Source organism: Melozone crissalis, unplaced genomic scaffold (assembly GCF_028551555.1).
Source record: "Melozone crissalis strain CALT ecotype California unplaced genomic scaffold, PUWL_Pcris_2 ptg000061l_1, whole genome shotgun sequence".
Taxonomy (NCBI): domain Eukaryota; kingdom Metazoa; phylum Chordata; class Aves; order Passeriformes; family Passerellidae; genus Melozone; species Melozone crissalis.
Window position 1 is genome coordinate 2399451 of NW_026535839.1, and position 26555 is coordinate 2426005.

General features: G+C 51.4%; 1 protein-coding gene across 1 annotated transcript; it reads right to left on the reverse strand.

Moving 5' to 3' along the window:
• Positions 1–16694: 16694 nt before the first annotated feature.
• Positions 16695–18203, reverse strand: NKX2-5 (NK2 homeobox 5). Its single transcript, XM_054288161.1, has 2 exons — positions 17900–18203; positions 16695–17302 (listed from the first exon to the last, which is right to left on the reverse strand). The coding sequence occupies exons 1-2, from the start codon at positions 18201–18203 to the stop codon at positions 16695–16697; spliced, it is 912 nt and encodes a 303-aa protein (XP_054144136.1).
• Positions 18204–26555: the final 8352 nt, after the last annotated feature.

The following is a 26555-nucleotide window of genomic DNA, read 5'->3' on the forward strand; positions in this document are numbered from 1 at the left end:
TTCATGTCAACAGAGTTTTGTTTAAAAGAGCCTTTCAGTGTAAAAATTCTGGTTTTTCTTTAGCAGCAGTGGTTGCTTATGGATTGTTTTTCTGGGAGCATAACACAGCCTGGCTCTGTCCCTCTGGCTTTGGGAGGGCTCTGAGCAAAGCAAAAATGGGAACTCCACTTGTTACTCTGAATTCAAACAACAGTTAAGAAAATTAGATTGGCAATCTACTAAAATCAAAAATCCTTTTCCTCCTTTTCTTTATATAATTTCATCCTTTATCTTTGCAGTATTACTGCCAAGGGGGGCATTTGGAACTTGGAGTGTTTTATTCCTATTTTGTGGCCCTGGAACAGGCAGACTGGACAGAGTGGATGTGGTTTCCGTATTGATCATTCCTTGTATTTCAGGGGAGTTCTTCCTCCCAGCCTTTCCTGAGATACAGAATTGCACCATGAATGAATTAAATTGATGATGTGATCATTGGGGGTTTGAATAAGAGAAATGACTCAGCTTCAAAATCTAATCTTTGTAAATAAGATGCTGCCTGCATAAAGTGTCAATTTACAGGGAGACAATTAGAGACGAAGGAATTGGGGGAAAAATAGCAAGGACTACTGGATTTTTTGAGAGAGGGGAAGGGGAGAAATTCCCCTTCCCCTCTCTCAAAAAGGGGATGCAACAGGTACTTGAATAATTTCCTTCCACAGGCAGCCAGGAATCACCCGGGCTCCTGACTGGCCACAGACCTGGCAGGGAATAATCAGTGGAGACAGCGAGATAAATGAGATAAATTTTATTTGTCTTTGTGGTGAGAAGGGTGATTTGGTGCAGCAGCTCAGGAGGTGCCTCAGCAGCCACCCTGGAGCAGAGCACAGCTCATGATCATTGCCTGTGTCCCTCCTGGCACACATGGTGCTGATTGCCTGGGTCTCACCTGGCACAGCTCATGGTGATTGCCCGGGTCTCACCTGGCACAGCTCATGGTGATTGCTCAGGTCCTTCCTGGCACAGGTGAGAATTGTTCTCCAAACAGGCTGCAGGTGCTTTGTATCACAACCAAATGCCACAGCCAGGTGGCATCATGGTGATTACCTGGCTCCCACCTGGCACAGTGGGGTGCCCCAATCAGCCCTAACAATGCCCATCTGGGGCTGATTGGGTGGTGCTCAAATACCCTCCCTGCAGACTCACTCTGGTGGTTGCTTTGCTCCTGGTCACAGGCTCAGGTCCTGCAACAAAGGTAGGACTTGGTTTCTCTTTTTATTTTGGCAAAGTGAGCAAATTTTTGGGAAGATGAAGTGGTTGTGCCTGGCTTTTTGTTGTCTGATCCAGAGAATGTGGAAAGTTGTGCCTGGGCAGGTTTTCTTTGCCTGCAGAGGTTTTATATTTGCACTCAGGATGTTGTGCCTCAGGGTCTTGCTGCCGTGTGCCTGAGGTTGTGTTGTGAAGGGTAAAAATGGATTTGTGTTGGTTTTCTGAAAAGGAGTAGCATTTTCTTGGGTATCTGCATTACCAAGGTCAGCAGATCCATCAGAGGTGGTGGGAAGGGAATGGCCTCTGCATGTTTGGCCTTCGAGGCCAAGGGCTGGAGCCCATCTGAGACCAGGGACTCCAGAACTGCAGGAGTAGAAAGAGTTTGGGAAGGAAGGAAGGAAGGAAGGAAGAAGCAGGCTCTGGAGAAGTGTTGAGGGCTGTGCTGGAGGGCTCATACACAAGTGAAAGCAACAGGAGTGCTCCTGTTACTCCTGGGCCATTCTCCTCCAAAAGGTGCCTGGTACCCTCCCTACAAGTGGAGGGTGGAATTTACTGTCACAAAATAGTTGTAATAAAAGTATTTTTTCTTTGAAGAACAACACTTCTTTAAAACAAGGACTAAGGAACCACTAGGAGCTTAAAAAGGGCTGAAATCTTGCTGTGGAGTTGTGGGGCTGAGACACAGCTGGCAGCAATCAAGTAGCTTTGGGTTAATGAACTCCTGCTCATTAACTGTGTCCTGCAGCCCCTGAAGGGACTGGGGGTGTTTGGCTGAGCAGCTGGAGCCACTTAGGGATGAGCATGAGGCAGCTCTGATGCCTCAGCACTTTGAGAGGTTTGGAACTTGGAGGTTTGTGTGAATTTAAGGTCCTGCTGGGGAGTCCAACCCACTGGGAGCAATTTGCTTTGTCTGAGCACTTGTGGAAAGAAGGGAAATGCCTGAAGTTGTCCCTTGGAGTGCCAGGAGCCAGGCAGGGATGTTGGATATTTGGCTGTGGGTGTAGATCCAGTCCTGGTCTCCATTCCCACGTGGCCATGGTGGGAAGGCTGTGGGCAGGAGCAGGTGCCATTGCATCCCCGAAATCTGCAGCGTGAAGGTCACTTCCAGAGCATTCAGTTAGGTTTGTATTTCCTTGGAAAGTTGCCTTTTATTAATGGTTGCAATAAATGTGGGCTTGAGGAGCATTGGAAACTTAACATACACTGTAAATGTGCTGAGAGAGACTGACTTGATTTGACTCATAATTATTTTATTATTGATTATGGTGTTATCAAATACAGAAATATTGCAGAGTAACTCTGGGAAAACAAATGAAGAGGATAATCCTATTTATTCCCTCCTCCCCTCCAAGAATCAAGAGGAAATGAAGTTTGTAGTTGAAGTTGTGCTTTTGAAAAATGCTTTCCACATAACTGACTTTACCAAAATGGAAAGGTGAATTCATAGCTTGGAGGTTTCTAAAAATGTCTCTGCCAAATGTGCGTGGCTGCTATCACGTGCCAAGTGGCCCAGAGCAAGCCAGGCTGGAATCTTTGGGGGCTGAGAATATCCAGGGGACATGTGCATGCTTGTCTGCAAATATGTGGGGCTCTCCCTCAGAAAAAGGGGAGGATGGAAATCAGCTTTAACAGTGCTTTGCCACCCTGTTTGTAATCAGCTTTAATATTGCTCTGCCACTCTGTTTGTAATGGTGTGATTCTCACAGAAGAGAATCTGAAGCAAGTCTTTTCCCCAGATGTGGTGTCTTGGTGATTGTATATTGCTGCAAAGCCCTTTCTGTCATTGAGTGAGTGCTTGTTGAGTTTCCTTCCCACAAAGGTGAGAATTGTTCTCCGAACAGGCTGCAGGTGCTTTGTACCGCAACCAAATGCCACAGCCAGGCTCTCAAATCATCCTGCTGCTCTCCAAAGCTGATTGTGGGCTTGTTCAGGGTGAAGCTGTTGAATAAACACAATTTTATTATTATCTGCTAGCTTATACAAAATGGTACGGACTGTGCCACAAAGGGAATGACAGCTCCACTGAGTTGAGGTTTGGTTTTCTCACAGGAACCTGCGATGGAGACTCTGTGCCAGTTTCTTTGGTGATGGATTGAGGGAGGTGGTGGCTGCCTGTACCTGTGTCTTGAAGTTTTAATCCTCTCCCACATAAAGAGAGCTGCAATCTGAGGAAAGGACAGGGATCTTTATTAACTAAATTGGGTTTAGACCCAGGCCCTTCGTGTGTTCAGAGATCTCCACTCAGTTTAGCACCTCCAGGTGTTGCCTTGAGCACTGAAATGCAGCCTTGCAAAGCCACTAAAAATAATTGGGCTAGAGCTGGGGCGCTTGGTGGTCAGAGATTTGGTGCTGATGCCTGCGCTGTTTACTCAAGAGTTGGACTCGATGATCTGTGTGGGTCCCTTCCAACCCTGAATATTCTGTGGCTCTGAGCTGAGAAGCAAAGCTGGTGAAGGTCCCCAGCCCCATCCAGCCCTGCCCGGGCTCTGCCCTGGCTGCTCCTGCTGGCAGTGACCCTGGCCATCTGGGGGACAGTGACCCTGCTCCCGAGAGTGCCCAGCCTGCTGTGACACCTTGCCAGACCGCTTCCACTTGTGCTTCCTTTTATTTTTATCCCGCACGGCGAGGCTGATCCGATGCCATCGCTGCCACATCAGAGCCGGCTCCCGCATCCCGCTTATCGAGCGGGGCCGGGGCTGTGCCGGGCGGGCTCTGCCCCGCTCGGGGTGTCGGGGATGGCATGAAAGGAAAATGCCACTCGGCTGCTCCGAGCCCGGCCCGCCGATAACGCCGCGTGTGTCCCCGGGGCGGCGATAAGCGCGCAGAGGGCAGGCGGGGAGAGCGGCTCCGCGGGCATCAGCGCACACCCGCGCCTGCAGATAGAGCCTGTATATATAGAACCACATGAAAGCCTCTCGCTTTCTTCTTTTCAACAGCGGCAGGGCCGAGTGTCACAGCCGGGGACGCGCTGGGAGCTGACCCGGCGGGCTCGGGGCTCGCTGTCCCGCGGGGATGGAGCGGCGAGCCCGGGGCCGAGCGATGCTCTGCCCGCTGATAACGCCCCGGAGCGCCCCGCGCGGCTCGCTGCCCTTTATCTCCCAAAGGGACAGCGGGACTCGGCTCTCCTGCTCGGGGTATTGCCTTCTCGTAGGTGTCACCCCAGCTCCGAGCGGGTTTTGCCGCTGCCGATGGCAGATAACTCTGTCAGAGGCATCCGGGTGCTGACATTATGGCCAGCCAGCCTGAAAGCGAGATAAGATTTTTCTATATTGAGTAAGTCTATTGATCCGGTCGGCCTCCTGTCCTGTGTCTGATGATAACTTGATGTTTCCAAGAGAAACAAGGCTCCCCTTGCTCAGTACATTCACAGAAATATAGTGTATATATTAAAGAATGATAACTCGCTGCTTCAAATTTAAGCAAGCCTTCCCCTGTTCTGTATGCTGATATACATATAACACATATAAATATATCTATAAATATATCTATAAATATATCTATAAATATATCTATAAATATATCTATAAATATATCTATAAATATATCTATAAATATATCTATAAATATATCTATCTATAAATGCATACACCAGTGCAGTGTTTGGATTAAATAATGAAGGATTCCTTTCTCAGCTGTGTTCTTTAAAGATGTTGCTTTTGCTGCTTCTCATTTGTATATTCTTACCAGCATTTGCAATTTCTTCATTGTATTATTCCCGTTTGTTTAAATGACAGGGATGATGTTTGAAAGTAGCTACAGCAAAAATCAAAATAGTTTAATGTCAGTGGCTCCTGGCTTTCACTGACTGGCTTGTGCCAGTAACCTGCTTATTCGAAACAAACCAATAAGTTATTTTTTTGATTGAGGAAAAAGAAAACCCAAACAACCAATCTCTTTATCTGTAGATTTGTTTAAAATAGTTTTGTCCTTGGTAATTGCAGCCTTTGACCCAAAGTTTGTTCCTGATCTTTCACAGACTTCATGATAAATAACTCTGTAAGCAATCAATAAGGTAATGTTCATGCTGAGAGACAGCAAGTGGGAAATTACCTTCTCATTACTGAAAGTGAATTCATTTTTGCGAAGATGGGGGTTTATATTTAGGTTTTGCAGATCTCAACAAGAGCTTCCTGGTCTTATCACCTTGTCAAAAAAAAAAAGTGTCTGTCAGAGGATTCCAGAAGAGATAGCGAGGAAATGCCAGTGGAGAAAGCCTCGCTCCAGCCACAACAAACAGTAAATATAGACGGAGAAAAACCTTTTATGTTCAGTACTTAGCTGCAGATGAAAACTTTGCTTCTGCCCCTGCGAGAGGGGAATGGCAGCGGAGCTATTTTGGTGGATTAGAGCCAAAAGATAGCAGCAGCTCTCTGTGCCCTCGCCGGGGCACTGGACTCGGTGAATTGTAGCAGTGAGCGCGGTGTGTTAATTCGGATGTCTCAATTAATTGTAGCAATGAGCACTGTGTGTTGTTAATTCAGGTATCTCAATTAATTGTAGCAATGAGCACCCCTGGTGTTGTTAATTCGGGTATTAGTGAGTTGTAGCAATGAGCCTTGTGTGCTGCTAATTCGGGTGTATCAATTAATTATCGCAATGAGCACCCTGTTTTGTTAATTCGGGTATCTCAATTAATTGTAGCAATGAGGGTCCTTTGTTAATTCGGGTATCAGTGAATTGTAGCAATGATTGTAGTTAATTCAGGTATCTCAATTAATTGTAGCAATAAACACACCTGTGCTGTTAATTCGGGTGTATCGATTAATTGTAGCAATGATTGCAGTTAATTCGGGTATCTCGGTGAATTATAGCAATGAGCACCCTGGGCTGTTAATTCGGGTATCTGTGAATTGTAGCAATGATTGTAGTTAATTTGTATCTCAATTAATTGTAGCAATAACCACCCCTGTGCTATTAATTGGGGTGTCCCAATGAATACTAGCAATGAGCACCGTGTGTTGTTAATTCGGGTGTCTCAGTGAATTGTAGCAATGATTGTAGTTAATTCGGGAACGTCAATTAATTGTAGCAATGAGCACCCCTGTGTTGTTAATTCACACATCTCACTGGATTGTCCCAATGAGCACTGTGTGTTAATTCGGGGAAATTAATTAATTGTAGCAAAGAGCACCCCCGTGCCGTTAATTCGGGTGTCTCAGTGAATTGTAGCAATGATTGTAGTTAATTCGGGTATCTCAATTAATTGTAGCAATGAGCACCCCCGTGTTGTTAATTCGGGTATCTCAGTGAATTGTACCAATGATTGTTGTTAATTCGGGTATCTCAGCGAATTGTACCAATGATTGTTGTTAATTCGGGTATCTCAGCGAATTGTACTAATGATTGTTGTTAATTCGGGTATCTCAGCCTCCTCCCCGGCAGTTCCTCATCCCTGACCCCACAGCAGAAATTCCCGAGGCCAGCACAGCCCTGGGTCCCTCGGACCGTGTCCATCAGCCCCGGGCACTGCTGGTGACAAATGACATTTTCTGTGCCTTTGTACTGCGGGGCACAAGATGGGAGGTTTTACACCCCAAGATCAATTATTTTTAACTGGAGAATGATAGCCCTGCGTCGGAATTATCTCAGGGCTTAATTCACATCAGTTAAAGCTTTTCAAAGGCTTATTAAAATTCCTTAAGTGCGTCCAGCTTATCAGCAGTTGAGTGTCGATGGCATTGTACAAATGCTGCTATTGGAAATAACTGTTAAGTATTGTTTGGCCTTATTATTCTCATATATACATTTTGTGCCTGGGACTATTAATACTACTTAGTACTTACATGATTCCTTTCATCTGGTGATCCCAGGGAAGCAAGGACTTCTCTCCACTTTTTAAATAGAGGGAAACTGTCAGGTCCAGCAGTGCCTCAGGCTTGGGTTTAACATCTTCCACTGGATCCTGTCAGATTGGAACAGGATTTTATTAATCTGTGCTGCTGCACCTTGTCTGGTGTGGGCAAACGCAGGGCAGCAGAGCTGCTCCTCTGTGGAGCTGGAAAATGTGGCTCAGTGTGAAAATCAGTCTAAACAGGCAGCAGGAAGGTGACGCTGAGCAGAAATCGGTGCAGCAGCCCCTGGTGTGGGGCAAAGGGAAGGTGGAGAGAGGCGTGGAAGGGTTTTTGGAGGAGGATTTGTCACTCTGGGTGTCCCTGTGGTGGCAGAAATTCTGAGCACAGGGCTGGAGCCCCACGGGTGCGGGGAGAGGGGCAGGGACGGGCTCTGGGGAGCTGAGGGTGCCCCTTGCTCTGTGTTCCTGTGCCAGAGGGAGGGAAAATCCTGGTGGAAATACAATAAATGTAATCATTGCTTTCCTGGCATCTGATAGAGCTGTGGGAGGTTGGGATGGGGTTGTTGATGTGTGTGAATATCCACTCAGAAACCCTTGGGATTAGTTTGTGTATTTTCCTTTTTTTCCTTTTTTTTTTCTTTCCCTCCTCTGCAATTTAACTCATTTCAGGCAGTGATGGAAGCTTAGATTTTATTGTGGTCTGTATTTACTCCACAGCGAGGCTCTGTCCGGAGCATTTTGAGGAGCTGACCATTTATTGCAGGAACCACTAGGTAGCACTGTGAAATAAAGTTCTGCTTCCCTGAACAAAGCCCTGCCAATTCCAGCGTGGCTGGGCTCAAAATGGAACAGAGGCAGCACGGGAGGCTTTGAAACTTTCTCCAGTCAGTTCACAGTCAGGTGTGGGAGAAATGAAGCTGTCGGGGAGGTTTAGGCTGGATTTTAGGATAAGGTTCTGTACTCACAGTGCCTGAGCACCCTCTGGGGAAGAACCTTTTCCTAAAATCCAGCCTAAACCTCCCCTGGCACAGCTCCAGGCATTCCCTTGGGTCCTGTCACTGCCCACCAGAGGAGAAATGCAAGGTTCTGATCTTATCTTGATTTAATATGTTAAATGATTATTTTTCCAAAGGAACAGAGTCAGGTAAAAATTTGGTTTTGATCATTAACTTGTTTTCATTGAAACAACTTCAATCTTTGACTTATTAATCCCCCAAAATTACTCAAATAAGGTGATTTGTCAGGTTTATTTTGTAACTTTTAGGCTTCACCAAGCTAGCAGGTTATCCTTCTGCATTTTACCTCCTCGGGGTCAGGGTGCAGCACCCAGGCTGCAGAGCAGAGCAGTCTGTGCCCATTTCTGTTCCAGTTCCCAGCAGCCAAGTGCAACGTGTGTTCCTGCAGCAGCCCCATATCGCTGCTTTTTAAAATTAGCCCTGGCTTTGGCTGCTGCAGGGACAGGAGACATGATAAAGGGATTGAGCATCACGCTCTGCCAGGGCTGCTGGGCTTAAATCCTCCGGTTACAGGAGCCCTGGCCTGGCCCTGCCTGGCCCCAGGGGTCACAGGGGGGTCTTGGTCACTGCCAAAGGCTTTGGGGACCTTCAGTGCTGCCTGAGGAGCTGCACATTCACAGGAGGGGATTCCTTTCATGTCTTGGCTGTAGCTGATGCAGGAGGTTTTCTATCTGCAAAACCAAGGAATTGGACGAGATGGTCTTTGTAGGTCCCTTCCAGCTGAGTTATCCCATTCTAAAATTATTCCAGAAGGACATGGAATTGCTGGAGCGAGTCCAGAGGAGGCCACGAGGCTGATAAGGGGACTGGAGCACCTTCCCTTTGGGGACAGGCTGGGAGAGCTGGGAATGCTCAGCCTGGAGCAGGGAAGGGTGTGGAGAGCCCAGAGCACCTGGCAGGGTCTGAGAGGGAGCAGAGGGACCCTGCCCCAGGAACAGGAGTGCCAGGAAAGGGAGGAGTGGGCTCAAACTGAAAGAGGGAAATGTAGCTCAGGTGCATGGAGGAATTGTGCCCAGTGAGGGTGGGCACAGGGTGCCCAGAGCAGCTGGGGCTGCCCCTGCATCCCTGGCAGTGCCCAGGGCCAGGCTGGACAGGGCTGGGAGCACCTGGGACACTGCAAGGTGTCCCTGCCACGGCAGGGGTGGAATGAGAATCTTTCAGGTCCCTTCCAACCCAAACCATTGTGTGTTTGTGCACAAAGGCACTTTTTGAGGTGGGTGCAATTCCCCGCTGTCAGGGAAATGACTGCAGAGTGCTGACCAGAGTACTGCACAGTGTCCGCGCTGGGGCTGCCCCCAGTCCTGGGCAAGCCAAAGCCATCCCAGCTCCAGCTAAAACAAAACAGCTTATTTACCCTGACAGGGGCCTGGATTGGATGCTTTCCTTGATGCTTTCACCTTTTATAGGTTTGGCCACCCTGGCTCGGGGCAGGATGCCGTGGTGGCCTCACCTGCTGCTCTGGGGGTGGCTGTTCACGCTGGCTGGCAAGCTGCTTTCCTTCATCCTCCTCCCCCTGCAGCATCTGCAAACGGCTTATGTGGCATTTTCATCCCCTGAAGATTTATGGTGACCTCTCAGGGACCTTCACCAGAGGATCAGTACTCTGCTGACACCTGTAGATCAACATAAACTTGACCCTTGGTCTGGACAGATCCATCAGCACAGAGCCCCTCCTGTGAGGCATCCTGGGCTGGGGAGGAAGCGGCACCGGTGGCACTGCAGAACCCTCCAGCCCAAGGTCAAGAGTCAAAATGATAAAGGAAGGCTGAACCTGTGGTACCCAGGCAGAAAATCAGGGTAATAACAAGGGAGAACTCGGGGAAGGACGATTCACCCTGTGGGTGATGCTGGAGTGAAGGAAAAGCTCTGTGGCGCTGCACATTCTGTGGAAATGCTGCTCCCTCGCAGGGTGTGTGATAAGGAGGGATCTGCTGCTTTAAAAAGCTGCTGCTTGGGCTCATCCTATCTTTAGCTCAGGGCAGCAAAAGCCTTCTCTCTTCTGAAAAGTCAGTTCTCCTCTGTGCAAAGGTTTTCCCCATTTCCCCCCCATTTCAGGGATTTCTCTCTGGCTTTTCAACCTTTCCAGGTGATGGAGGATCCTTGTTCCTCACTTGAGTTCTGCCTCTGTAATGCCATGCATGAGGTGGAACCATCATCTCAATATTCCACAAATGTGAGAGCTACAATTAAAATTGGCTTCTCGATTTCAAAATCTCAAAACTCTTGAGTTTACCCAAAAAAAAGCAAAGCAACAAGCAGAGGATGCTGCAGCCATGACGAGCACTCTGCAGAGCTGCATTTTCCAGACTGATTTTTATTTAAGGCGTTTTTCTTTTCCCCCAAGAAAAAAAAAAATCCACAAAATGTCAGTGACTCAAAGAGAAAAGGAAATCCAGTTATCCATTCTGTATTTAAGGAAAATATAAAAATACAGAATGAAGACCTGGAGTCCACACTTTTCTCTCAGCTGATTTTTCAATCTCCTCTGCTTTTAGTCTCCTCAGAAGAGAATAGGATGTTGTTATCTTGGGTGATAAAACAGGAATGATCTCTTTTGAAAGCAATGGGCCAGGGAATTTTGAAGGCAAAAATCTGCAAAATTTGTGATCTTATCTTAATAACAAGATGACGTAAATGGGAATTAATTAATTAATGGGGAATTAATGGGTAAATGGGAATTAATTGCTTAAGTGATCTCTCCAATCCCAGCCACCTGTGCCTCAGTCTGAAGCTGACTCCTGCTTTACCTGAGCTCAGCTCCTGTTTCTGGGTGTTTTGGGGGTGAAATGCTGATCCCAGGGGCTTGCAGGGATGTGATGCTCACATCAATAACTCTGTGTGTGTGTGGCTTAGAAAATCCAATTAGGAGGAACTGGGGAAATGAGGTTGGGAAATCATCCCTGGCAGGACCCAAGGCAGGTCCTGGGTGAGCGAGGTTGGGGAATCGCCCCTGGCAGGACCCAGGGCAGGTCCGGGTGGCTGCAGCTGCGGGATGCAGCTGCGGGATGCTGTCGGTGCCCTGCTGGTCCCAAGGACAGGGCTGTGCCCCACAGGAGGGGTTGGTGGCTGTCATCTGCACAGGCGCTGCCCGAGCCATCCATCATCTCCTGCCGTGGCCTTGCACCACCTGTCTGTCCCCGGCAGGGCCGGCAATTAAAACCTGAGCTAATGAAGGCAGCAGGACATGAAAGGGCTTTGCAGGAGCTGATCAAAGGGGCAGAGCGCAGCAACTTATTTTTCCAGCCCTCCAAACCGAGCAGGTATTGAGTGAACTCTCAAAGTTGGAGGGAGAACCCCTGGACTGCTCAACCTGCTGCAAGCACGATGCCCCTCTCTAATGGGCTGGGAAAATGCCCAATCTCCTGGCTTAGACCTGTGGTTTACCCATTTGACCGTGATTCTTTGCTGACACCAAAAATTGTGTTATTTTAAGCGGGGATGAGTTAAGGGATGTGTTACATCAGTGGGCTCAGTGCTCCAGCTGCTCACATACACAGCTGGTTCAAAATGCTCTTCTCATGTGAATTTCTCTTCCTGGGTACTCAGTTTCTTGAAAATAGTTTATTTTCTCTCTCAGCTTATTGATCCAGTCTCCATTGGAATAATTTCTATTTCATTGGAAGTTCCAGCAGGTCCTTCATGCAGGGGCAGAGAAACTCGCCTGTGTGATGTCTGTAACTCTTTGGTTCTATTGTCTCGTATCGTCCTAATTCAAATTGTCCAAATTATTATTACTCTAATTGTATTATTATTATTTTTATAACCATTTTATTACTATTAAACCTTTAAAAAAAAAAGAAGTGATTGGCATTTTTCACACCTGCTTTTCCTCACCCCATCAGCTCCAGCCCAGACTGAGCAGGACAAGGGGGGATGTGACTGATGGGCTGCTCGGGATGATCCTGTCTCCAAATGGGTCTTTTTTACTGCATGTTCCTGTCTCTAAGTGGGTTTTTTTTGCTGCAATAAACTCTGGAGTGGCAGCGTTTAAAATGACTGCAGGAGACAGGTAGAGACCTTCAATTAATGTGTTCTGTGTCACTTTGCTGAGCCTTGATTGATGAACTTTCACAAATGCGTCGCTTGATCTGCTGGGAGAAATCTCTGCTTGCCTTCTCTGTGTCAAAACGCAGCGGTAATTTCGTGTTTTGGGCCATAACAAACCTCTAGGAATGAAAAATCGGACTCCGGACTGAAAGCCCATCCCTTTCTGGCGTTGGAGTGGCATTTTAAAGGTGTTGATTCTTCTTAATAATCCCCATTAACGAGAAATCGCTTACTGCTGATACTGATCTAAACTGATGTCAGTGAGATGAATTAGGGCCGGGCACAGGGGGTTGTTGATCTGTTGTTTTCCCTCCGAGTTTCTCAGGAACACTGAAACACTTAATTCCTGCCAGGACCCTCTCTTGTTTTCAGACTCCAGAGAATAACTTCCGATGTGAAATCTCCTTGAACTTAAGGAATAAAATTCTGGCACTCTAGGAACAGCACGGGTGTTTTTTTGGGAAAAACAATTACTTCAGTTCCTACAAAACTGCCACAGGCGAGGGATTTGGTATCAGTCCCTTACAGCTGACAACTCGTTCCTGTACGAATTCTGTGAATTCCAAAGGGTTTGGATAAACTTGCCTTGTGCAGTTTGTCTGGAGAAGACTGAGCTGCTCTCAGCCTGTCACCTTCAGGTGGAGCTGGGGCACCGAATTACCAAAAAACCACCCAAAAAACCAAAAAACAAACAAAAACAAACAAACAAAAAACCCAACAAAAAACCAAAACAAACAAACAAAAAAAAAGCCCCCAAAAAGCTGGGTTTGAACAGGGCCTTGAATGCCAGTGCCAGGCTGCATAATCCCCCCCCCCCCAAAAAAAACCGAGGAAAGAGCGAGATGAAATCCAAGTGCAAATCTTAAAAGCTTTTTTTCCTACACCCCCTGGCCTGCCCCCGGGCACTGGGAGGATCCCTGATTTCAGGTTCTGTGGGGAAATGCCAGGATCCCCCTCTGGATCCCTTTCCTAAGCACAGGATTTTTGTGCTGTTCCAGAGATGGGAAACGCTTCAGACTGAGGCAGGACCAGGTCAGATTTGATACGTGGGATTTTTCTGAGCCTTTTGTCCCTGCCTGACCCTGTGGGCTGAGCTGATGTGGGGCTACAGCTGGAAATGAGGCTGTGCTGGAGAGCAGGAATAGGAGAAATGGGGTCTGTGAGCACAGGGAGCCCCCTGGGCCGGTGTCTGTTGCTGGGGGGGTCTGGTGCCTTGGGAAGGCTGAGCTGGAAGAGAGACCAGACAGAGCTACAGAATAAAGCAGGGATTCATTCACAGCATCTCCTCCATGGATGCACCTTGGGCAGCACCAGAGCCCAGCCAGGGCTGCACCCAAGATGAACCAAAATGGCCCCAAAATGCACGGCCGGGCACGGGGTCTGTCCCTGGGATCAGTTCTGCTCCATTTGCCCCTTGCAGTTCATTGTCCCATTCCAGCTTTAGCCCCTGCAGTCCCACCCTGCTTGTTTTTCTCTCTCCAGCCCACGGTGTTTGTGCTCCTGGGCTGAGATTTGGATCATTTGTCCTTGGTGCCCAGCTGGAGCAGGAATTGTTTTGTCTCCCTGCTCTGTGCACAGAGCTCAGCATCCCCTGATGTGAACCCAGACTCACACACCAAAGCAGCACAGAATGTGAAAATAGGAAAGCTAAACCCGAGACATCAGGTCGTTCCTCCTGTCTCTCCTTGGTCTTCCATTCACCCAGCTGATGGAAGATCTTTAGCCGTGGCTGCTGTGCCCTGGCAATGCTGCCCCAGGCAGCTGTGCTCGTGTCCGCTCCTAAATCACTTTCTGAGCCGGCTCCAAGGCTCCGGCTGCTGCTCCAAACCCCGACTCACCCTGCCCTGCATCTGCCCGTGATGCAATTCCGCAGGAGGAGGGGAATGGGTGAGCAGGAGCTGTGGGACATTCATCCCTGCTGACAATGAGCACAGCCCTGGAAATCAGCCCCAAAGCTGTGCCCAGAGCAGCCCCTGCAGGGACAATCCCACTGAACAGGCAGATTTCTTGGTAGCTGTAGCTCTGAGTTGTTATGGGAGGAAAATCAACTTGTTTGGAGAAAATAACAGCGTGTGAGGAAGGGAAAGGATGTGGGGAGTGTGTGAGAAGGGCTCTGTGTTGATGTGGGGAGCTACTTTTTCCTGTGGCTTTTTCTGAAGTTTCACTGTTGTTTGCCCACTTAAAGGAGGGCCCTGCTTAGGGCTGGTTGCTGAAAGTTCAAATTTTAGCTAACTCTCAGTTTCTGCACCCATGTTAACTCAGGCCTTGTCCGGCTTTTGGGGCTCCCTGTGTGCTCGGAGCCTGGCTGAGCTCTGTGCTGGTGGCAGCAGGAGTGGCACGGTGGCACCACTGTGACCGTATGACAGCTCAGGCAAACCGTGGCCCCAAACTGTGACTGCCCCCACCCCTGACCAGTTTAAACCCAGCTTTTAAACTCCTGCCCCACTCAGTCTGATTCTCCATTCAAGGGTTATCTGAAAAAATGACAGAACTGTTCCTGATAACTAAACTCACTCCTAGGTATGAAAGGTTTGTCATAGGCACGTTATTTAATTTAATTTTATTATTATCTGATGTTAGAATAATAATATTTTCCCGGAGTTTTGGGACACCTTGGCTCTCCTCAGGGCATTTTCCTGTTGCTCTGCTGCCTCTGTCCCACCTGGATCCTAAGGCAAAGCCCCCGTGGAGCCCTGGGGATGGTTCCAGGTGAGGGGAGGTGGCTTTGCCTCCCCCTGGCCTGCCCAGGTGCGCTGTCCCCTGCTCCCGGCTGGCAGGTTGATGTCCCCTCTGTCACAGAGCCCGTGTGGCTCTGCGGGGTGAGCTCCCCGAGGCAGACTCCCCTCGGGATGAGGCTGAAGGTCCCTCCTTGCCCAGCCCCGAGCCCCACACAGGTGTTTGTGCCCCATTCTCTGCACTGGGGGCTCGGTGGGCAGCACCCAGCGCTGCTCTGGCATTCACGGGGCTGGGAGCTCCTTATCTGTGCAATCCCACCTCGGAGGGGTCTGTGGGGCTGGGAACGAGGGAGAGAGGCTGCAGGCGGCTCCCATTCCCCGGCAGCCTTTCATGCTGTGTCCCAGGGCCACAGCCACCCTGTCTCCATCCCTGTTTACTGATGGGGCCGATAGGGCCGAGCAGGAGGGGGGGCAGCGCCCCCTGATCGCGCTGTCACCGCCCGGGCAGCCTCAGCCGCTCTCGGAGGATGTTGTGACTGCGCTGAATTACAATGTTTGTTGTTTCTCACTCCCAATAATTGACATTTGATAGCGACTACCGTAAAAGCGACCGAGGGGCTGGGGCTGCGGCACAGGAGAGGCGGGAACCGGGCAATGGGGAACCCCGGGCGCTGTCCCCGGGCACTTTGGGGACAGCCGGGGGGTCCTTTGTGCCTCCCCCCGATGGGCAGGGGCTGTGGAAATATCCCGCGGATGGGCTGGGGGCAGTCCGGGGGCTTTGGGTTATGGTTTGGGGTCATATATATTATATATACATATAATATATGTACATTATATATATATATATATATATAATATATATACATATAATATATGTATAGTGTATATATATTATATATATACATATATGTACATTATATATATTTAATATATAATATACGTACCTATTTGTTTGTTTGTTTATTGTAATTCCCTGCACAGAACTCTCTCCAGTGATTTCCGTTCAGGGAATTAAATTATAAATCAGCCCCGCTCCCCCGGAGACTGGGAACGATGGGCTCGGTCCCGATCCCAGCCCGGGGACACGGGGTCGGTGCTTAGCCAGGCTGAGAGCTCGAAAAGCGGCTTTAAAATAATTTTTAAAACTCCTTAAAATACAAACAATATTTGCAAGCGGTAAAACGGGAATGGCGAGCGCACGGGAGGGCTGCACAAAGCCGGGGAGGGGGGACCGGCAGGGAAAGGCTCCGGGATCGGGGAGGAGGCCCCGCTCCCCCCGGGCTGTCCGGGATGCCCAAGAACTCCAGGGACGCGAGGTTCAGCCACTCTCTTTAATGACAACTCGCTGATCTCTCAGCTCGTACAGCAAAGGGCAACGCGTTCGAGGGGGCGGACAGTGCATTTCCATGCTAACTCACGTTTCAGTGCAGAACCCTACGGGACCTGGCGGGCCGGAGTGTCCGTGTCCCTCGGGAGTCTGTCTGTCTGTCTGTCCGTCTGTCCTTATCCCTGCCCAGGCCGGCAGTAGCGGCCTCGCAAGGGACACCTGGGGGTGCCGAGATGCCGAACTGACCGAACAGCGGGGACCGTACGGGAAGTGCAAAAATTAAATGTGGACGTCAATAATAATAATAATTAGTATAGAGTAAAAGTTAAAAAAAAAAAAAGAGTCGCAGGGCTTGGCTGGGTGTTGTTGGGAACAAGTCACGCGAAATTACCGGCTGGTTTGTAGGAAGGAAGGAGGGGAATTATCAGGGCGATGAGCCGGGAAATTCGGGCATCCCTCGCCGGTGCTTGCCTGTCCCCGCACGAAACACCAAAACCCGCCCCGTCCGTGGCCGCCGCACTCGTGAGATCCGCGGGGACGCTGCCCTGAGCCGTCCCAGCCCGCAGCCCGGCCGTGCCCCCACCCGGGGCGGCTCACCAGGCTCGGATGCCGTGCAAGGTGGAGATGCCCGCGTTGCCCTGCGGGATGGGCGCCTGCACCGCGTTCAAGTCCCCCACGCTGAAGTTCATGAAGTTGTTGGCGGGCGCCGAGGGCTGCACGGGCTGCATGGAGGGGTAGCTGCAGTTGTAGTTGGCGTTGCAGGCGGGGCTGTTGTAGTTGCTGTACGCGGGGTAGGCGTTGTAGCTGTAGGGGTTGATGCTGACATTGTAGGGCGAGCTGTAGGGGGAGGATTCCCCCAGGCACGGCTTCCCATCGCGCACCAGCACGGGCACGGCGATCCGCCGCGGGGGAGGGATCCCCACCATCTCCAGCGTCTGGTCCTGTCTCTGCCTTTTGCATTTGTACCGCCGGTTCTGGAACCAAATTTTCACCTGCGTGGAGGTGAGCTTTAGGACGTTCGCTAGGTGGTCCCTCTCGGGGGCCGAGAGGTATTTCTGCTGCTTGAACCTTCTCTCCAGTTCGTACACTTGGGCTTGAGAAAAGAGGACGCGAGGTTTCCTCCTCTTCCTCTGTCTGGGGCGCTCGGGGTCTTCCAGGTCTCTCTTCTCCTGCTCCAGGCTCTTGTGTAGGGAGCACAGTTCTGCAGCAAAATCAAGGGGCGAAGGAAAAAAGAGGGAGGAAAAAAATGTGCAAAAATTTTATAAATTTGTATTTAATAGAGAGCGAGCGAGCGAGTCCTGGCTCTTCCTCGGCCTCGCAGGCCGCTGTGGCCGCCCTGCCCCGCTCTTTAGGTACCTCTGCAGCAAAATTTCCTTGGTTTTTGTTTGAAAACAACGGTGCCCTGTGCGGTAATAAGAGTCTCACCCGCCTGTGCCCCAGCCTGGATTTATCGCTCGTAGCTTTGTGTTGAAACCCATCCCGAGGGCTGAGCGAGTCAGGAATCGCATTTGTCACCTGGTTTGTGTCCACACTCGAGGCCTCGCGTGTCACAGCTCTGCCCGTCCCGTTGGACAGGGACACATCCCCGGGGGTCTCAGCGGGGCCCTCCCCGGTGGGCTCAGCCCCGCTCCCGCACGGGATAACGATGATAACGATGCTGCCGCTCCCCGAGCCCCGACACCGAGCGCAGCCCGCACTGTCCCCTGTCCCCGCAGCCCTGGGCACCCCCGGCCGAGCTCCCAACCCTGCTGGGGGATCCCCATCCTCCTGCCCTCCCTCGCTCCTCACTCGGCCTTACCTTTCTTGTCCGCCTTGGCCTCCTTGGCCGAGTCCATCTCCACGAAGCTTTTCCCGTAGTAGGAGCCGGGGAAAGCGGCCGCGGTTTTGCCGGGGGGCGGCTCGGGCAGCTCGTCCCGCGGGTCGGGCAGGGCCGGGGGCTCGGAGCCGAACGCCTCCTGCTTGAAGCTGGCCAGCATGCAGGACGGGGAGGCCAGCGCGGCCAGCTCCATGGAGCCCAGGCTGTGCTGCTGCTGCTGCTGCTGCTCCAGGTTCAGAATATCCTTCACCGAGAAGGGCGTGCTGGTCACAGGGCTAGGGAACATTGCGGAGGGCAGCGGGGCAGCGGCCGCAGCCCAGGGTCATGGAAAAGGAGGTTGGGAGCGGCCGAGGTGCAGCAGCGGTGCAGCGTGGGCTCCCGGAGGGGGCACATAGCATTCCCGAGAGCGGCCCTGCCTTGTGCACTGCCGCCAGGTAGGAGCGGACCATAAGGCCGGGGAAGGAGGGACTAGGCAGTTTTTGGGTGACTTTAGCTTTCTATTGGCCAACATTGCGGTGATGGTATGAGAGATGCAAAGTTCCATGTCACCTAATATAGTAATACATCTCAAAAACAGCTCCGCTCTTTTAAAGGGGCGGCACTGCATTTATCCAGCTTTGCAGCGGAGGGTTTGTTCATCCATTTGAAACAAAAAAAAGGAGAATGGCCTAATGCGTACAAACTCACTATCTGATGCTATCTATCATACAGTCACATTAAATAAACAGGCCGGGAGGAAACCATCAACAAAATATGTGCTGATTTAATTTTTTTTTTTTTTTCAAGTGAGAGAACGGAGGTTTCGTTTTTAGTATTCTGCAATATCCGATGACAGGAACTAAAAAACGTGAGTTCACCGCTGTGCGAAGCGCGCTGAAGGGGAAATCCGCGCTCAGGGTTTATACAGATTTTCTAAAGCAGCACGGTGATTGCAAAGTCCAGCTGACAGCAGAGAGACCCTGAGCAGCCTCGGCCTGGCTTTGGAGAGGGAAATGCCGACTGGGTTTTCCTCTCGTGTGTTTGTAAAGCTTTCAAACAAAAAATGCGACACTGTCTGGGAAAAAAAATTAAAAATCAATCAAAACAAGTGCGGGTGAAGGTGTTGCAAAATACACGTGGGCATGGGAGGGGTAGGTAAAGCAAGGGGCCGCGGGGCTGCTGTGCCCGGCCGCGTCCCGCAGCTCGGGTGGGCGCGCGGCCCCCGGTTCATGGAGCAGAGGTGGGGCTCCTTCATTTAACTCGCGTGGAGCCGCTCAAATAAATCTCGGCTGCAAAGGCGCAGGTTGCGGAGGGGCGGTTCGGGCTTTGTGGGTTAAGGGGGGCGAGAAAAAAAAAATAGAAATAAATAAAGAATCTCAGCCCGGCGCTGGAGCGCTCCAAGAGAGAGGCACGGGGATGGGCTCGGTGGGAGCAGGGCAGAGAAAGCCCGAAGGGCTGCGGTGAGTTTGGGGGGCCCTTGGCTGAGCGGCGGGGTCAGAGCCGCGCGAATCCTTTCTCCTCCCGCAGGACGGGACCCTCCGGGGCGGGCGGAAAGCGCTGCCCACCCCCGGCAGGACGGAGCCGCCGCTGCCCCCCGGATTTGGTGTTTTGGCTCCCCGGGGAACTGAATTTCGGATGTTTTTGCGGGAGCCGCTGCTGGGAGCGGTTTGCTGCCGAGCCAGCCCCGGATCTGGCGATATCAGTCGGAGCGATCCCTGCGAGCGGGGAGGCCTGAAATATTGCGATTTAATGAGGGGAGGGGTCGATGTTCGCGGCTGCGTTTCCTGCAGGCTTCCCTGGGAAATCACTGCAGGGGATGGATGCTCCCGTGCTGCAGGAGCAAGGGTGAAGTGCCCCGGGAATGTGGAGGCAGCCTGGGGAGAGGGGCTTGGCAGAGTGTTTTTGGCACCCCTGGCCCTTCGCGGCCTTTCTGAACCTCGTTGCCTCCTTTTTATTACAAGCTTAGAGGGGTAGGTTAGATGCGGGCTAAAATAGCGAAGCCATCCCGAGCCTCCCCAAACCCAGAGCCGCCTCTCAAGTTCGCCTTGGCGACATCCCCGTCCTGCGGGGTGGGAGCAGCGCCTTGCAGCGCTCCCTTCCTTTATCCCGGGCCTTCCCGGGTCAGGCTCGGAGCCCGCACGGCCGCTCCTGCCCCGGGGCTTTCCCGGAGAGCCCGGAGCGCGTCCCGGGACTCACGGAGCATTCCGGGCTCCCCGCAGCCCCCCGGTCCCACGGCGGCTGCCGATCGATGTGGGCCCGGCTGCGCAGGGTGGAAGTGATTAATTGAACGATAAGCCGGAGCTATCATTTGGAATGTCATTAATGCGTCGGGGAGACATTCATTGGAGACAGACAGCGTTATCTCCGCTTTATCTTCAACAATGCATCACTTTTAATACTGCAGTTTAGAAACAAATGGGGGCTTTAGCCTCAGCCCTTCTCTTCGTGTTTATATTTTTGGAAGAATCACAACTAGTGGGAGTCCCGGGCTCGGCCCCCTGATAAATGAACATTAGCACTTTTTAGAACTACTGTATCAACAAAAAGAGCTGCAGGGCCGCAATAATTGGTGAAAAAGCAAACACTCGGCAAAGAGAGGCCAGGTCTGCTCTGTGTCCGGCTGATTGATGAATAAGTTACTGACGTACAGCAGCTCACGGACTTTCCGGGTCGGGGCTCAGCACCCATTCCTCCCCCCATTCCCGGGGCTCTCCAGCGGCCCCCTGAAGCTCCGGCTGTCCGGTGTAAGGGACAAAGGGACAGCTTCCCCCAGCTCCGGACACTGCTGGCAGCCCGCAGCTCCTGCCCAGCCCGGGGTGATCCCGAACTCTCCCGCATCGCTTTTAACTTTTGCGGTCTCGTTTTTGACCGTGTTTAAATAACTTAAAAAAAAAAAAAAAAAAAAAAAACAACCAAACATTAAAAAGGGGTAAAGCGAGCCAGGACCCCGAGGAGCGCCCTGAAACACTTTCTGTAGAGCCAGGGGTGTAAGTGGGGGCGATGGGGCGAAAAGCCGCGGCTGTTTTTTCTGGCTGTCAGGGCAAAGTGGGGGTGCCCTGTTCTGTCCCCCGCTGCCTTCACTCTGCTCGCAGGTCGCTCTCGCTGCCCCCTCGGAACTGAGCCTGCCCCGGCCTCTCACAGTCCTCGTCCACACCCGCCCGTTGCTTCTCTCCGGGATTGCTGAATGTAATTAATGCTAGGTTCAGTGTGCTTTTATAATTTTTTTCTTTCTATTTTTTCTTAAAAAAAAAAAAAAAAAAAAGGACACCAAAAACTTTTTTTTTGCTGAAACCAACCAAACAAAGAGAAAAAAATCCCCAACCCCTCAATTAGCTCCAGAGGGCACATCCTCTCTCCCTCGGAGCTTTCGACACCTCGGACTGTTTAGAGAGAGAGAGATGGTACCTTTTAAAAAAGTTTTCCTCTTAATCCCAGCCGGTTAAGATGTCCAGGGCCCCCTCCCGTTCTAATTCCCAGCTATCTCCGAGGACTCTGTTTATACCTCGCCAGTAAACGCTGGGGTTTGAAACCTTGTCACTAATTGAGTGCTAACACTTCAGGTGCTATAGATTTGTTAAGAGCCAGTAGTCCAGAAATAGCCTATTAGGGTTTCCTTGCGGGAACCGGTGCCAATCTCCCGCTTCCCTCCGTGGCGCCGGCAGCCGCCGGGACCCCGCGATCCCTGCGGGTCCCCGAGGGCTCCCCACGGTCCTTTGGGCACGAATTCTTCCCAAGCCATTGGGAAGGTGCTGCGAAGCGGCGAGCCCTGGCTGGATAAATGCTGCCGTGCGTGTCGCGTCCCACCGGGGCTCTAGGAGGACGTTTGGGGGTAGTGGGGATGGCTGGGCCAAGGAAGGTTTTGCTTTCACTCCTCTGGAATTCTGCAGAGGGAAAAAAACGCTTCGGAGCTGTCCAGGCACTTCACTCCGCCGCAGCTAAAACCTCATTTTTTTCCCACCTTTTTTCTTTCCCTCTTAATTTCCCCCATTTTTTAAAAATTGGGTTTTTTATTCTCTTATTTTCCCCCGGTCCTTTCAAGCACTAACGGCCGTCAAAAAAAAGAGTTTGGACTTTGATGCGAAGCCGGCCTCGGAGCGGGGCCTCTGCTCTGCCCGGTGCCGGGAGCGCCGCGCTGCCAGCCCGGGGCTCCCTCCGGGACCAGCCCGGTACCGGCACCGGAGCCAGGGGCCCCGGGTGGCCCTGCCACAGCCCCAGCTCGCCCCGCCGGGTGTTTCGGAAATAATCGCGTCCCTTCCCTCCGTGCAAACCGCGGGGAGAGCGCGGGTGCTGTCAGGGCACGGCAGCCGGACAGCACCACGGAGCATCCCTGTATTACAGCACAATCGGTGCGGAGCCCCGGTGAAACCTCCCCCGTGAAACCTCCCCGGTGCCGCTTCGCTTTGGGCACCGCAGGCCGGGGCTGGCCCGGGCGCCGCTTTCCACCTCCCTCGGTGACTCGGGTGCGGTGATTCGGGCAGGAGCCCTTGCAGAGCAAATGCCTCCCTGGAGTTTCCCCGGCTGCCCTGGGCTCCGTGCCTGGAATCTGACAATTCAGCCGCTCCTCGCACCTCGGGCGCTGGAAGAGTTTTCCCCCGCGGCTGAAGCGAAAGCTGGGCAGATAAATGAAAAGCTTTAATTCTACCCTGCCTGTAACTTTTTTTTTCTTCTTTCTACTTGTAACCGTGCTGGGTTCGCTGGTGAGCAGAGAGCGATGGGGGAATTCTCCGACCTTCCCGCCGCCCTTTCCCCGTCCCCGGGCAGCGCTCGCGTTATTTGCTCTCGTTTCGGACCCGCCGCTTTTCTGCGCTCCTGAAAAAGTTTTTTTTACCCTTCCAGGTAATTGCCAAAGCTCTTGTTCGTTATGTTTCCATGGGGAAACACTCCGGGCAAAAGCCATACTGTGATTTTTAGGGATGGGGAATTAAACGAGTGACGAGATTTTGATGTGACAATGCTTTGTCACACTCGTCCCGCCGTCGGTGTGCGGTGATGGACAGGAAAACAGTTTCAAGAACGAAATACCTTCCGGGCACTGGGAAGTCTGGGCTGTTTCGAAGGACAAAAAGCTCTAAAACACGGCGGGGCTTTGTCCCCGTTCGGGCAGAGGGGTCCCCGCGGCTCTCTGGGAACGGGAGCGGCGCTCGGCCGGGAATCCCGAAACTGCCTCAAGATTTCAGGGTGTTAGCGGCTTGTCTGTCCGCACGATGTTTTCCAGAGGAGATAAAGGTCTGACCGCTCGGGTACTTCCTGCCGGCCGTGTAAAATCCGATCCCTCTTGCGGTGTCACCGTGAGCGCTCGGCGCTCCTGGGAGGGCCGGGCCGGGCTGGGGGAGTCACTTTTAACATGAGCGGCTGTTCGGGCTTTAATTTGTCCTAAAAGCGTTCTGTCCTCGCCCGCACACACCCGCAGGGGTGAGGGACCGGCCGCGTTCCGGCATCGGTGCCAGCTCAGCCCCGCCGGGCACTGCGCGTTCCCCCGGGGCTGCCGCAGCAGCATCCAGATCCATCCCGGTCCCTACCTTCTGGAAAAGGCCCTTCCCGAGGGATCAGCTCCCGAAACAGGATCCATCCCGGTCCCTACCCTCTGGAAAGGGCCCTTCCCGAGGGATCAGCCCCTTCCTGAGGGATCAGCCCCTTCCCGAGGGATCAGCTCTGCCGGGACGGATGGCGGGATGAGCCCGGGTGAATTGAGTTACAAGCCCTGACCCCCGGCTCCGCTCCGGCGTCTCCCGGCCGTGTCCCCTTTGCTCCCAGCCTGTGACCCATGAAATGGGCTGTGCTGGGGCGAGCCAGGGCTGTGTGTCCCCGTCCCTGTCCCTGTCCCCATCCTCGTCCCTCCCGCGGGCCCGGCCCGGGATGGCCGCTCTGCCCTTCCTGCCCGTCCCTTTGCTCCAGAAAAGCGAATTCTCGCTTGGGCCCCGCTGCTTTTGCCGCACTCGGCCCTGGGCTGTCCCGAGGGAGCCTCCCCGCTGTCCTGGCAATGTTCCGGGGTGAGCTCCTGCTGGGAGCGCCGCGCCTCTCTCAGGTAATAATAAATAAATTCAAAAAACCACAACAACCCCTCCTCAAAAACCAACATCCCCTCCGAATTCAACAAATCAGCAACTACCAAAAAAAAAAAAAATTAAAAAAAGAAAGGAAGAAAGGAATATCCTTCTCTACCACAGAGCTCTCGGAGCCGAGATTATTTGATTATTTTTGATTATTTGATTATTTTTGCCCCGAGATGCGTTTGGCAGAGCCGGCTCCTCCTTCCCCACTCCTGAATTCCGCAAACGGAGACACCGCGAAAAACTCAGCCCTGCCGGAGCAGGACCAGGGCTTTGAGCCGGTTTTATTTTTTTTGGAAGGCAGGGGAATTATCCGTTGTTGGGTTTTGTAAAGGTCTGACGGGGAATGGATCGATTTCTCCGAATTGTTTCATTTTTGCATCCTCTCTGGAAAGCAAAAATTTCGGGTGCTCCTGTGGCTTCTTTTATAGAAAGTAAATGTCTAAAAAGAAATCCCTGCAAAATTAAAATATATAAGAAAGAGAAACCGATAAATACACAGAGGAGAAAGGGTTTTCATCAGCGTGATGAATCTATAAGTCACCGTACGTAAAACACAAATATCTCAAGTGCATGGCAAGAACAAAAGGGCAGAAAGAAACGAAAATCTTGTAAAAGTTATTCTAAATTTTTACCTTGTTCTTTTCCCCCCCTATTCTGAGTTAAATGTTCAAATTTTGGATATTTTCGCGAGATCATTATTATCATTATTATTTCTCCAAAGAGATGTTGCATAAATAAAACCAGGTCTGAATTTTTTCCCCCTAAATTTTGCCTTAATTATCAGCCCGTTTTTCAGCGGTAGAGGGGAAAACACCATTTAAACAGCACTTCATTTATTTTTTTTTTCCTGGAGTCCTGGAAATCCAATAAAAAACCTGGTGGGAAGGAGGGAGAAGTGCCCGGGTGCCTCGGTGCTTTCCTCCCGACCAGCTCTGTGCGATCCCTGCCCGGATCAAACCCAGCCGCCGCCGCCCTTTCTATTTGTCAATTAAATAATAAAAACAACAAGAAAATTCCGAGTGAAACGCACAAAACGTCAATCGCCCTTTAATTTCGCGTGCAGGGTTTATTTGTTGTAGAATCGAAAGGATTTGGGGTTGGCTGCTGCCACTCTCTCACACTTCTGTCCGCTCTCCTCCCGGGCGGTGCTTTGGAGTTACTTTTGGTTTTTAGTGACATCGTATCTGCCGTGCCTGGAAGCTAAAATTAGTGCGGGGAGCGCTGCTTTGGGAGAGGAGGAATCCGAGCCAGGGGATCAACCCCGGGGAGCTGCCCCGGAGAAGGGGCTGGGGCGGGTCTCGGCTGTGGGATGGGGGATTGTGTCCCCCAGGGGCAGGGGGAGAGTTTATAAACCCCAGAGCTGGGTTTGGAGCCAGCGCAGGGATCTGCAGCGCTCTTGCCGTGCTCGGTGTCCGTGAGCATCCCAGGGTTTGTCTGGAGTGCACATCCCCGGGGCAGCACCTGCTGCAGGGCAGGGAGGGGAGCGCGGGGAGGATGCTGTTGGACAAACACCGCCGGGACCCCATGGCCAGGCCCTGCTCTCCAGCTTTCCCATCTGGGAAAAGGTCCCTGGGCAGGCACTGCAGCTTTTTGGGGCACCCTCACCTTTGAGGTTAGAGCTGGAATCACAGACGATCCTTCCCTCTGATTTCTGTTGTTTTCCTGACCCCGGCCCAGCGCAGTTTTAATGTTCAGCCTTGATCAGAGCTCAAGAGGACATTTCCTCCTCCAGTGTTTCTCTGGGCAAAGAGGCACCACCGGATTTTTTCCGTAATGATGAAAACATCTGGCCCTCTCTGAGCTGTCAGGCTCCGCTGTGCTTCTTCCCAGATGCCTTCCCCAGCACAGCCCCGGTGCCCGAGGAATTCCCGAGCTCCAGCTCAGGGATACTCGACCCCGTCCACACAGGGAGGCTGACTCCTCCTGCATCTTCACTCCCTGGGTTTGGATTTTAGGCACAGCCAGCCCAGGGAGGGGGAAATCTCCACCCTGAATTATTTTCTGAGGTTTTTTCCCCTTCACTGTGTCCAACAGAAGTTGTTTCCATCTTGTGTGTGTAGCTGAGGATTAGCTGCTCCATGGCTTCCATCCTGGAATGAGGGGGTACATCCACGCTTTTTCATTATCTTCACTGTCAAAACTTGCTTTAGTAATAATGTGCCCTTAGTTTTGTGTGTCAGAGTTAGATCAGGCATCAGGCATCAGGCATCAAAAAAAGTAAAAAGATCATAAACTCCCCAAAGGGAAATAAGGAAATATTGAAGCACTGATTCAATGAGATCCCAAAGTGCTGATCAAATTTAAATAGCTGAATTACAAGGATCTCTTGCGTACTTCAACTTTCATAACAGAACTGAGGTGAAAAATTATAAATTTTATTTACATATTGTGTTTTAAAAGGAAGAAAGTCATGAAACTGATCTGCCCCTGGAAAGTGAACAAAGGTACATCAAAGTGGAATGACTGAAAAAATAAATATGTTCTTAGGCCACAAGAAAACACTCTGAAAGATGCATTTGGCTCCAAGTAGCTGGAGCAGCCTGAGCCCTGTCTAGAGCAACTCTCAGGATTTCAGCATATAAAAGGAAAGGGGGCGATATCCTATG

Coding starts and splice junctions, on each gene's coding strand:
- NKX2-5 (XM_054288161.1), bottom strand. CDS start 18,203: ATGTTCCCTAGCCCTGTGACCAGCACGCCCTTCTCGGTGAAGGATATT. Junction 17,303..17,899: donor GGCCAAGGCGGACAAGAAAG/GTAAGGCCGAGT, acceptor ATTTTGCTGCAG/AACTGTGCTCCCTACACAAG.